This window comes from Schistocerca gregaria, chromosome 6 (assembly GCF_023897955.1).
Source record: "Schistocerca gregaria isolate iqSchGreg1 chromosome 6, iqSchGreg1.2, whole genome shotgun sequence".
In the NCBI taxonomy this organism is placed as follows: domain Eukaryota; kingdom Metazoa; phylum Arthropoda; class Insecta; order Orthoptera; family Acrididae; genus Schistocerca; species Schistocerca gregaria.
Genome location: NC_064925.1, coordinates 253,943,932 through 253,956,795, shown reverse-complemented (window position 1 = coordinate 253,956,795; position 12,864 = coordinate 253,943,932). Strand labels below are relative to the sequence as shown.

General features: G+C 40.3%; 1 protein-coding gene across 3 annotated transcripts in view; it reads right to left on the bottom strand.

Annotated features, from left to right (window-relative positions):
• The window catches only part of LOC126278057 (polyphosphoinositide phosphatase), a 169,290-nt gene that overhangs the window by 54,118 nt on the left and 102,308 nt on the right, over positions 1–12,864 (bottom strand). For all 3 annotated transcript variants that reach the window (XM_049977875.1, XM_049977876.1, XM_049977877.1), the window contains one exon: positions 8,873–9,122. In XM_049977875.1, coding sequence (XP_049833832.1) covers positions 8,873–9,122 — 250 coding nt within the window. The remainder of the gene's footprint in view (positions 1–8,872; positions 9,123–12,864) is intronic.

Below are 12,864 nucleotides of genomic sequence, written 5' to 3'. Positions count from 1 at the left end.
GCATTTTGTCACTGGATCATTTAGTTAATACAAGAACACTGTGGAGACGCTCAACAAACCCCAGCAGCAGACACCACAAGAAAGGCATTGTGCATCACAGAGATGTTTATTATTGAAATTTCAAGAGAGTACATTTTGGAAAGAGTCGAGCAACATATTACTCCTATGTATGTCATACGAAAGGCCCACAGCCAGTAAATCCAGGAAGTTAGAGTTAATACAGAGGTTTACAGGGGATCATTGTTCACATGCATCATCGGCAATGGGAACAAGAAAATGGGAAACAGATAGTGTAGCTCAAGTGCCCTCTGCCACACACTTTAGGTGGCTTGCACAATGTAAATGTAGATGTAGATGTAGATATGATTCTCGAGTGAGATGCACCCAGACTCAGAAGGCCAACTGAGGAGCTGCTTTAGTGAGAAGTAGCATTTCCAAGGTCCGGCCAGCAACACCTGGGAGAGCAGATTTTAATGATCCCACATCCCTCCATGTTTCATCCAAATGATGCTACAAAGGCAATGGATAACACAGCTGCCAGTTAGCACTGGATCACTCATCATGGACAGAACACAGAGCAGGCATAATGTTGCCTTTACATCCAGCCAATGTAAATGGTCCTTTCAAAAATTTTAGGTAAGAGCTGAGCGGAGTAGAACTCAACAGCAAGATGCTGCACCTAACAGTCTCAGAAATCTCCCTCTGCAAATATTGTACATGCCTCCATGGCTTCTGCATCCATCAGTTTGTCACTGTGAACAGCCATGAACCCATCAGCAAATAATTTCCTTCCCTAGTAGTTAGTGCAGTTGAGGCACAATGTTTTTGATGGACTGGACTGATTTCTCTGGTGGATACTCACTTTGGGTAACTTGCAGTGATTTTGGGAATCAGAAAAGATGAGGAGTTTCATAATTGAATGTGTCTTATACACTCCAGAGCTCTCAAAGCTGTAGGTGCCTTGTTTGGAAATGAGCTGGATTGTTATCCATCTTATACATCTCAGTGTAAATTGATTTAATTGCAGGACTGGCAACCATGGAACTGATCAATGATGAAATGTACATTTCCTCCTACTACATAATAGTAGATTGGCAACTCAAATTAAATCTATTCTTTCTATCAGAGCACTTGTCCATTTAGATGGATATGCTTGTCAATGTTTAAATGTTGAAATGGAAAGAAAGTAGTTACTCCTGCTAAATTTGCCTTTCCATAACTACAATACAATTTTTTAACATGTTATTTGCAATGGACAACACACCATTCACATTATATGATTATTTCTTCATTATTATCTATTATGCTGCAAATTTAAAGATTATCTGCCATCAACAGGTAAGTAGTGCCACTGACATTTTTTGGGTAACTCTATAAGAATCAGCACCCACTGGTAGCAACTGAGCTGTTGAATCACTGCAAAATAATCCAGGCTCACTAAGTGAAACCTGCAAGCACAGCAGTAATAAGCAGTTCTTGCAGTGCACGCAAAGGCATTTTTCCATCACCGGGTTTTGGTCATGTTGCCAAGTACATGCCTGGAAGTGATGCAATGGCGTAACAGATGTGCTGCTAGCTTGTGTACATAGCTCTCATTTTTGTAGGTCTTTTTATTCACAGTCCAATATTTCTACCAGGATGTCAGGGCTCTGCGATGCGAGGGGACCACAGGGAGCCACCAGCCCAAGTCATGAGTTTGAGTCTCTGTTGCTGTACCAGCTTCCTGGACTAAGTCCTCCCTCCAGACTAACTGACACATGGCAGCAAGACTTCTTGGCTCCCTTCAGCAGCAGCTGGACTCCTGCCCAGGGGCAGCAGGTCATATCCCGTGTATGGCACCTATCTTCTGCCAGCCATGCACTACAGAGCTGGCTACCACAGACAGATTGCTGAATGTCTTCATACACCACTGACAACAAAAGTTTGTGGCATGACTCATGCAATGGGGTCACTAGCTACACACTGAGCACATGCATCAGCAAATCTGAGTGCACATGCATTGCAGCCAGCTGGCCAGGACACTGGCTGACATCTCGCTGGCCACCCGGTCCTCTTTCCCTGTAGTGGGGGTATTGTCTTTACTCCACACTGACATGGCACTAACATTTGAGTAGAAATTAAATATTAATTTTGATACCTGCATCTTTCTGTGCCTCCACTGGCCTGCTACTCCACCTCAACACTCTGCCACCTGTCATCCTGACATTGCAGCCTCCCTCCACCCCTGGGGTTGGGTATACTTGGCGTCGGAAATGTTGGTGTCATTTTCAGTGGACACCAGATGGTTTGTCATGCATGGAGCATTACGTCTTCACCATGCCTGCAGTATCAAGATAGTGGGGTGAGGGAGAGAACTGTTGGCTATTTTTTGGGTGCATGACAAGAATGGGATCTAGGAGGGAGTATCTCCATAACTTGTGATTTATTTTGTTCAGGCCAGACAAACCAACTGAGCTGTCACACTTTCAGGTAACTACAATGAGCAGTTGTCAGAGCCTGTCAAACATCCATGGCACAATCTGCTTGGGCATGCTGTGCTATGTACTGAGCCTATCAGTAACTCATTTTATATTCCACTGTCATAGTCATGTTGTGAGGCAATGCAGGGAGTCTAGATAGTTAATGATAAGGTGTAAAGTGTAATCTGTTGGTCTGTGAATGATTTTTCTGTACACATTGTGTGTGAATAAGAGGTAAAGATGTTGCAATGGCAGAGTCAGAGATGTGACACATTTTGGAGCCAAAGGCACTGTATTTGTTGACAGAAAAGTTAGCACTGGAGGGGGCAGATAACATGGAAGTTGCGGAGCCACAATACAAGTAAGGATGAACACACAGCATTGCTCCAAGTACCAGATCATGTGATAGATTCATCTGCTGCTAGCCTAATCATTCCCTCTTCTAGAAGCTCATCTGAGGATGTAGTGTCATTTGTGGAGGACCTGATGACATAGCAGGTGTGGTCAGATAATCAGTTATTATGGATGGCAAAATTAAGCCTAGTGGGAAAGGTAAAAACATTGGTAAGGTGTACAGAAGCATTGAGTAACGCGGAGACAAAGGCTTCTAAGGTTTACAATAGAATATGAGGAGATCAATATGTTCCGAGGTGTACTTGAGAGGCATACAATGTTTTCCCCAAATTTAAGGATTTACAGATGTGGGCATACTGGGCACATTCAGAGGCACTGCAGCCAGCCTCAGTGGGATAGAGGTAATATGTCTCAACAACAGAATTTTGGCAATGGTAAAAGGGGTGGGCATGGAGGAAATAGGCAACCATTAAATGCATAGACATTCCCTTTAGCCTTAGATGCACCAAGTAGATATGCTATGACAGAATGTGCAGCAGTATGAGTTGTACGGAGCAAGGAGTATAATTTTCTGTTGGCCACATAGCGGCGATTAATGAATTTAAACATGGCTGGACAAGCACCGAAGATGAGGCTTGCTCTGGCCACCCAATTGTGGTCACCACAAAGGAAAATATTGAAAAATCCACAATATGGTAATGATAGACTGCTTAATAAAAATTCATAAGATTGCTGAGACTGTAGGCATCTCAACTGAGTGCACAATGTCTGGTGATGTTTAATCACAGTCTGCAAGACTTTCTGCACCAATTTGTGACTGTTGGTGAAATTTGGATCCATCATTTCAAATTAAAATCAAAACAACAATTAAAACAATGGCCACACCAATCAAAACAATGGCTAAAGGCTGATGTTAGTGCACCGGAGAAGGGAAACACTATTTTGTCAGCTGGAAAGGTGATCACTTCATTTTTTGGGATTCCCAAGAAATAATCATCACAGATTATTTGAAAATGGCTGAACCATGACTGGAACCAATTACGCTTCATCGTCAGATCATTAGAAATTTGTGATGGCTGCACAAAAGACCAGTGTTCGTACATAAAAAAGTGTTATTTCACCAGGATAATGCACCTTCTCACACATCAGCTGTAACAATGGTGAAAGTGCATGAAACGGGCTTTGAATTGGTCCCTTGTCCAACCTGTTCAGCAGACTTAACCCCAAGTGACCTCTTCCTGTTTCCTAATTTGGAACTTTTGCTACCTGGGAAGAAACTTTCATCAAAAAAGGAAGTGATACTTGCAGTCAATGAGTATTTTTCAGAGTTTGACAGAACCTTTTCTTCTATTGGGATGAAAGAGCTGGAGGATCTCTGGACCAAGTGTACAGCCCACAAAGGAGACTATGTCGAGAAGTAAGATGAGCTATTTATGAAACAAACATTTTTCCTTGCTTTTTTTATGAAACTTTTTATGAAACCACCCACTTACAGCTATCACAAGGTGCATATAACTTTTTGGTATATGAAATTAAACTGCGTACAAATATACTAAGGCTTGATCCACATCGTGATGTAACAGGTGGTAGCAAAAAGTCACTTTGGGTAAGTATGGAGCCAACCTACATGTCAATATGTTGTACAAAACTGAGTCATTGGAAGGGAACAATATTTTGAACTCAACAAGATGTTACGTTAAAAGGATTATTGTATGCATACAGAAAACAGATGGTGGGAAGGTAGTACACATGAATCTGAAGGAGAAATGATTGATGCATGGAGGATGTAAATAGTGGGCACCCACAGGCTGCTGTTAAGGCTGCATTTTGTAAAAAGATGGAGTATCTAAAGTAAGTATAGAAGGTGAGGATAAAGTAGTTGTTGTACTCTGAAGATTAGTTTCTTTCCCTCAGGGTCTGTTACCAGTGATGAGCATTACACAGCTCTGGATTCTGATGGGAAATGAGGCACATGTGTATTGAAAACAGTAACAGATACCTCGGTATTTGCAACCAATTATGGAGGAGTTTATTAACAAGCATTTGACTAATAGAAGAGAGCAACAGTCCATAGGGAGGAGAGTATGAACTGTGTTTCTGCCCAAGAAGTCTAAGGAATGGTCCAAGAAGTACAGATTCTATTATGATTACCATTACCTTAATAGTAAGACAGCCAACAGATGCATAACCCAATAGCCCATACCCCACATCATGGAGACCACCAACAACCTGGGACAGTACCAGTATTTTTCTACCAAAGATTTAAGAAGTGGATACCATCAGTTGGAGGTGGTTCCAAGGATCAACTGAAGACAGCATTCTCAGTACCCTGAAGCCATTATCACTATCGGAAGATGTCATTCAGGTTGAAGAATGCTGCTGTTATGTTTCAGCAATTGTTCGAAGGCATATTGAGGGGACTGCAGCCTCACCGGTGTCTAAGCTACCTGAATGATACAACTGTACCCTTGAAAGATGTAGAGGAGCATAGACAATGCCTGAGAGAAGTTTTTATGAGATTGCGAGCTGCACATCTGACATTAAGTACAGAAACATAAATTTTGTGTTGGAGGCAGTAGGTTCTTTAGGGCATATGATTAGTAAAGGTAGTATGAGAACTGATCTGAGACTGGTATGAGCAGTACAGGATTTCATGGTTCTGAAATTGAGCTGTAAACATTTTTGGAACTCTAAGTATTATAGGATATTTGTGAGGGGGTTCGCTGATACAGTGTGACTACTCATACAACAGTAGAAAAAAGGTGCAAAACTGATGTGGATAGAGGAGTGTCAGGATGCATTCAGAAAGATGAAAAACGTTTTAATGCCAAATCTAGTTTTTATTTTTCTTGGTTTTCCAGAAGAAGTTTATACTATTTTGTGACACATTTGACAATAGTTTGGGATGTATCCTGAATCAGGAGATCAACGGTGAGGAACATCCTAAGGCTTTCACATCAAGACAATTTAATAGAGCAGAGAACAATTATTCAAGTATGTACAAGCAAGGACAGGCAGTGTGGTGTTGATCTCTGAAGATGGGGACAAAGTTGTCATGATGATAGAAGAGGGAGAGGGAAAAGATTACAGTACATCCAGCCCAGGTGATCCAAAATTGCACCAACACGTTTTTGGTGCAGCTATTCATGGGTAGAATAGGATGGGTTTGTCCTAGGGACATTATGCAATGTAAACCTTATTTCCATTAAGTGGTTTTACACAGGATTTATTCTGTGTGTGATAACATGGTAGTGGTGGTGAATTGCTACGGGCATGGAAGGCTTGTGGAAGAAAGGCTGGTGGGGCTGAGGGGGGCAGTAGATTGTTCATTAATGAGACAGCATGTGATATAATGGGGCCAACTTTCCATCTACCAGCCATGGTCATGCGAAAACCCAATTGAACATGAATCAGCCACAAGTATAGTGACCAGGCGAATCACTAGTGGGTGCTCCCAAAGCAGAATCTAACTTTCCTAAACAATATGTTAAAACAAGACCTCATTGAAATTAAAAGCTGCACAACAAGGACAGATTTCAGCAGAGCAATTGATGCAGTATGTTAAGGAACTTAGGGAAGGCCAACGATGAGTGACAATTGTCTTGAGCATCACGATAAGCACTGGATCCCTAGAGCATGAAAGTGAGGGGATGTGGAATATTGTAGTGCGAATGCTGATAAGAAATATATGTCCCGCAGTTTAACAAGATATAAGATCAAGAAATGTGCCATGCTCGTCTGCAAGGACAATTTCGTAGACCACATGACTGGCAGGATGGAGAAGTACTATGGCATGATTCGTTGTGCTTTCCAAGGGAACTAATGGAGTACAAATGAGCAGCTTAGTTGTGTAAGAGGAAACCTAGCAAATGAGGTTTGCAACTTAAATGTGGTATCTGAACCTTGTGGATTGGGGTTCTAGGCAGTTGTATAACTGAAATTTATGCTGTACGTGTGAGATGCGTTGTAGATTCATCTTAAGTGAGGCCTAAGGGGCTGAGTCTTTTTGCAGAAGGGGGGAGTGTAGTCCACTACGATTTTTTCGGCAAATCTGTAATAATATACAGAGGAATATTGCAGTAGTCACTGGTAGCTGGTGAGTGAAGATGGTTGTCCTTCGATTTACAGCAACTGAGCCATTGAATTATTTCAAGACAGGTCAGCTTTGTTCGAAGTAATGCACAGTCCTTGCAGTGCAGGCAAGAGTATTCCTCCACAAGTGGGCTCTAGTGGCATGGCTAAGTATATGACTAGAAACAGTGCATTGGCATAACAGATGCACTGATGACTTGTTTAAGTAGCTGGCATTTTAATAGCAGTTTCATTTATAACCCAGCAATTCTACCAAGAAATGGAAACTATGTCAGGTAAGGGGACCACATGGAGATGCCAACAGCAACACGAGTTTAAGTTTTCATTGCAGTACCAGCTTCTTGCAGTAAGTCCACCTCCTTCAAGAAATAGATGCTTACGGTTAGGTTGAAGAAAATGTAGTGTGGCTCATATTTACATTTCTGAGGTAGGATGCTCAGTAGGCAATGTCTGTGTAGAGGTTGGCTTACTAGTGAACAGAATATGGTTCCATTTTAGGCTTTTACTGTCTGAAAAGTAGAACTGCAAGGGGGAACATCAGCTAGATCTTTACACAAGAAACAATCTGATAGTATGCAATGGACACTGATACGCCAAAACATTGTGACAACAGCCACTTGCAATTATGGATGCTGCCTGATGGTGTTAAGAGCATGTGACATGAAGCAAAAGTATGTAAACTGAGCAGACAAATGGAGGTTCACCCTAGTGAAGATATGGGCTGCAAATAGGGAAATCCATTGAGATAAGCAACTCTGACATAAAGCAGATCATTAACATGAACAAGAATCTTGAAAATGGTGAAGCTGGTTGAATGTTCATGTGCTACTGTAATGATCATCTACTAAAGGAGGTAGAAGGACAGTGAAACTACCACTAGGTGCTAAATGGTTGAACATCCACAACTCTTCACAGAACATGGGCTTCGGAGGAGGCTTTTCTGCTCTGTAAAGTACAATAGATGGTGCTCTGTGGCATCACTGCTGAAAGAGCACAATTCTGGTGTTCTGGACCACACCTTCCTCATACGTTGTTGAACAGGAGCTCTGCAGCAGACCACCCCTATGTGTTCACATGTCGGCCCAACGACATTGTCAATTATGATTCCAGTGAGTACAAGACCATATGTATTCAATCCTCAATCAATGGAAATGTGTCGGCTTTTTGGGTGACTCACATTTTTGCTACTAGGGCAATGGTCATCCCCACAAATGCCATCATCGAGGTGAACTGTGGGTCAAAACATGCAGCATGCCACGAATGCAAACTGGTAACAACAGTATTATGCTATGGGAGACGTTTTCCTGTGCTTGCATGGGAACTGTGGTTGTACTTGAAGACATGCCAACAGCTGTGCACCACTTGCATCCCTTCATGCTTTGTGTCTTCACCAATGGCAATGTCATCTTTCAGCAGTGTAATTGTCTATGTCTTGGATCCAGAACCATGGTACAGTGGTTTGAGGAGCATTATAGTGAACTCACATTGCTGTCTTGGTGAACAAATTTGCCTGATGTAAATCCTATGGAATCCATCTGGGTCTCTATCAGGTGCCATCACTGTGTACACAAATCAGTAGTCTGTTATTTTTGTGAATTACATGATCTGTTCATATACATCTAATGCCACATATCTCCACAAGCCTACCAACAAACTGTCAGATCCCTGATACATAGACTAAGTAATGTTTTTCATTCCAAAGATGGACAAAAAGCTATTAAGCAGTTGGTCATAATGTTTCGGCTCATTGGTTTATGGTTCAAAAACAAGCTATGACATTAGATGAAAAAGCAAGAATGGGATGTTAACATATACAATAAGTACAGCATACACTCTGCAAGAGAGTAAAAGTAATATGTACTGACTTTTTGGAACTGTACTTCATTCTGACAAGTGTGTATAAGTCTGTATTGAGTGGTTTGGCATTTCTGTTACAGAGATACAAAAATATATCACTAGAAGTTTACCTGAAATCCTAATGCACACTTCCCAATGGCAAACTGTGCTGTGTTGGTTCGATCTAAACAGTCAACACAATTCACTCTAATGACACCAGTTTGAAGGCGTCTTCCAAAACTAAGTTCATTCTTATCAACAAGACCAAGTATTGCATGAGAATTCTGAGTGTAGTATGGTGGCTGATTGTGGAATATTCCAGTTTTACATACAGTTGTATGGGCAATGTCACCAAGACGCCCCATTACATTGGCCTCTTTCCTGGAATAGACATTGATTCAAGATAATTTTCTAACATACAATACACCCACAGATTCAGAGAACAAACATTAAAAACCAGGTCTCACACACACACACACACACACACTGATATACACGTAAATGTTGTGGGTACACAAAAGAAATGTACAAATAAATAGTTGTTTATAACCTTATATTATCTTTTTAAGATCTTATCCACTAATGATATAATTATTGCTTACGTAATCTGGTGGCTAATTCAAAGAAAGTATTAATGTCTGAACAAATGGCATAACTTTATCAAGACTGCAAATAAACTTAAATGTTCATTTGGAGTATAGAGTTGGAAAGAATAGAGAATGCTAGTTGATAGATGAATCCTCAAGTTACTCCATGAGGTAGTCTCAGGTAGCTCAAATGGTACAGCACTAACAATATGAGGCTTGGTGTGTTGTTCAGTTTTAACTAATTACATATAATCAAGAAAAGATGTCAAATTTCTGCCTTTCACAACAATCTAAGCTATCTCTGTGCTAGCTAGAAAAGACAAATCAAATCACAGAGGAAAGAAACATTCTTCTGAACTCTTGATGTTCTTGCAGCAAAGACACCCAAAATATATATGTGAGTGGTGGGAGCTGGACATGCACAGATTTCATATGATCTAGGAAACGGTTAATGTCATTAATACAGAGGGAAAGAAACTATAGGTTGCAGGTTTTGACCACCTAAGACAGATATATATTTGGTGGGTGCTTTAAAGCCAGTGACTAAGGAATGGCCAGGGTGGTGGGTTTGTGGATCTTGGGTAGAAGGTAAAAGGTGGGTGTTCATAGCCTGGTTGTGGCAAGGAGTTCTAGGGATTTAAGTGTTAGTCCTTGTGAGGGACCTGATGTTTTAAAAAGGGACTGCAGTCAGTTTGAATCACAGGGATGGGATCTTGATGGCAGATGTTGTATGTAGAAGTGTCAGATAGTTGGCATAGACCTTCGCTTACATACTCCCTTCGGTCAAGAACCACAGTGGTACATCATGTCTGCTGAGAAGATAGTGATGGACTCATCAGTTTTTAGTGAATGAAGAGCCTAGAGATCTACAAATAACAGGTTAGGGCTGCATTGTAGCAATCAGAGGGAGGGTTGTGAAGCAATGCTGGATGTAAGGAATTCTTGGAAGGCATAGGCTTGTAAGGGATGATTTTGAGGTAGTGGTGGTGGATCAAGCTGGGATTGTGATCAAACCGTTGAAGGCAGGATTGAATGTCAGGTTTGCTAGAGGGAAGGTTTTGGGACTGGGTTGGAAATTGATATTTCCAGTTGCCATCGTAAGTTAAGGAAAGTAGGTCCTTCACCAAAGCAACATGATTAAATGCAGGTATAGGGCTGAACGTAAGATTCTCTGGATAATATAGATAATTCAGTAGGTGAGAGTGTCTTAGTGAAAAGTTGGGAACACTATACTGTTGTGACTGGTTCTTGTGATCATGAAGTATCATTAGTCTGGGAGGAAGTAGTGAAGGCTGGGGTTTCTGTCTGAAATTGGCTTGGTGGATGATACCATCTAAGGAAACAGAAGTGGCAGACAACAGCAGGATTTTGCAGAAGGGTGAGAGTCGAGTGGTGGAGTGGAAATTAGCAGATGAGGCATATTGGTCACTTCTATCACATACAATGCACTTAGCTTTCTGCTCTTATTAACTTGTGCATGATGTTTAGGCAGTAATCTCTGTCTTGCTTATTACCCTGTCTTCTATCTTTAGGCTCTCAGTTTTTCAAATATCATCCATTGCAGTCCCCAACAACCATTCTTTCCCTCTCATCGCATCCAGTAAATCTACCTGACCTGCAGTTCTGGCCAACTTTTCTGAACTCTCCCATTTCCCAAACCTCATCAGTCCTTTTCCTTCACCCCTCTTCCTCCCCCCTAAACCCTTCCACCAGAAAAATAGCCACTGACTCTGAAAACTTGTCAATTTTAATATCTTTATATGTGTGTTCTCCTGCAACCAAGTGGTGAGTAGATTTTTTTATCTATACAACTACATTTTACTGCAGACTTTGGTATGCCTAACTTTTGGTCAACCTTCCCACAATTAATCACTGATGGAAGGTCAATCACAAAAAATTCTGCAAACAAATTGTATAAATTTTGTTAAGACAACTGTTTATTAAGAGTTAAACAAAGTGATTAAAGGCATTGTTGTTGAGTTAGGCCTTTACAAAAATCATTATAATCATCCAATGAAAAATTTCAAATGGATCTTCCATTTTTTTTCACAGCAATGTCTCTATAAATACTTACTGTAAACATGCCACCAACTCAATTTTGAATTTTATTATTTTAATAATAACAAATGAAAATTTTTAAAGCAATTGTAGCATTACATCTCAATGGTGATATGTAACTGTCATTCATAAAGACCTAAAAGGTGACTCTGACAATTGCAATGAAGACTTTTCAGCATTTTTTACTGTCATGACCACAACTGTCAGCTATAAAGAATGGCCAAAAAGTCTCTGCAGTAGCCTTGCCTATTGCACTGTCAGTAAACATACTCTGTAATATAACAACAAGAACTTTTACTTGTTCCATCTCTTGGCAGTGTATCAATGAGAAAAATGTGTCCCAGAACATCAAGGACATCCAGTTCTGCACTAAGACTTGTCTGCCTGAATTTGGCCTTCTATGATAATCAAGTTTGACACCAATGCATTAATTTGTGTATGATAAAGTTACCAATCTAAATTTTGTTATATGTAATAATTCTGTCCCTGACATCCACAATAATAAAATGATGGTTCTCCATAGTAACCAGCCACATTTTATTCATAGCTACTCATTGCACTTATCATCAAGGACATGTTGATTATCCATGGAAAAATAACTAGTACCAACAATGTTTCGACTGCTGCCTACTGATGCCTTGTTTACATATTCCACATAAGTGACTGTACAATTTGATTGGTACTACATGCTGTGTGCTGAAAATTTTTATCACAGATCTAAGCTTGTAATTAGCAGAAGTAACCAGTGGGACAATTCTCAGCTGACACAGTGAGTGAACAGAAATTGCCAACTGTCTCATAAGGTAGCAATATTCTTTATCTTTCACATTTCTCGTCCCCTCTCCTCCTCCTCCTCCTCATCTCCCTCCTTCTTACATGTATTAGACATCTGCCAGTTACATCCCCTTTGTTAAATTACTGATATTTCCACCTATTCGTTGGTCTTACTGAATATCTTCTGCACACTGGGTAATATTTTGTCATTAATTTTAGTACTCTGCCATTTTCCATTCTTGTGACATGATCCTTCCTGTTGTTTCTGTATTCTTTAATCTGCTCATTTCAGCTTTTCACTCCCAGTTTTCTCTGATGCCAGCATTCCTCCACCTGTCAGCTAGTGTGTACCCAACTACTCTTCTCAGGAATTACATCTCAGATGCCTGTACTTCATTTCTTTTTGTTATATCCTCATTTTCACATGCTATGGTTGGTACTGTCATCATTTTGTAGAACTTAAGAAGTGTTTCCTCTCTTACTTCAGTTCTGAGGGTTCATTAATTATTCAGTTAATGTGATCAAGTCTTTCTACTTTCTTTTGTATGTCCATTTCTCTCATGAATGAAATAGTATTTACTAAGAAGTTGAACAAATTTACTCTTTCTGTTTTCTGACTGTTTATTATTATTTTGCTGGCCTTTGAAAATCATAAAATATATTTTCTTTGAAGATACTACATATCATAATTACGATTTGACTCT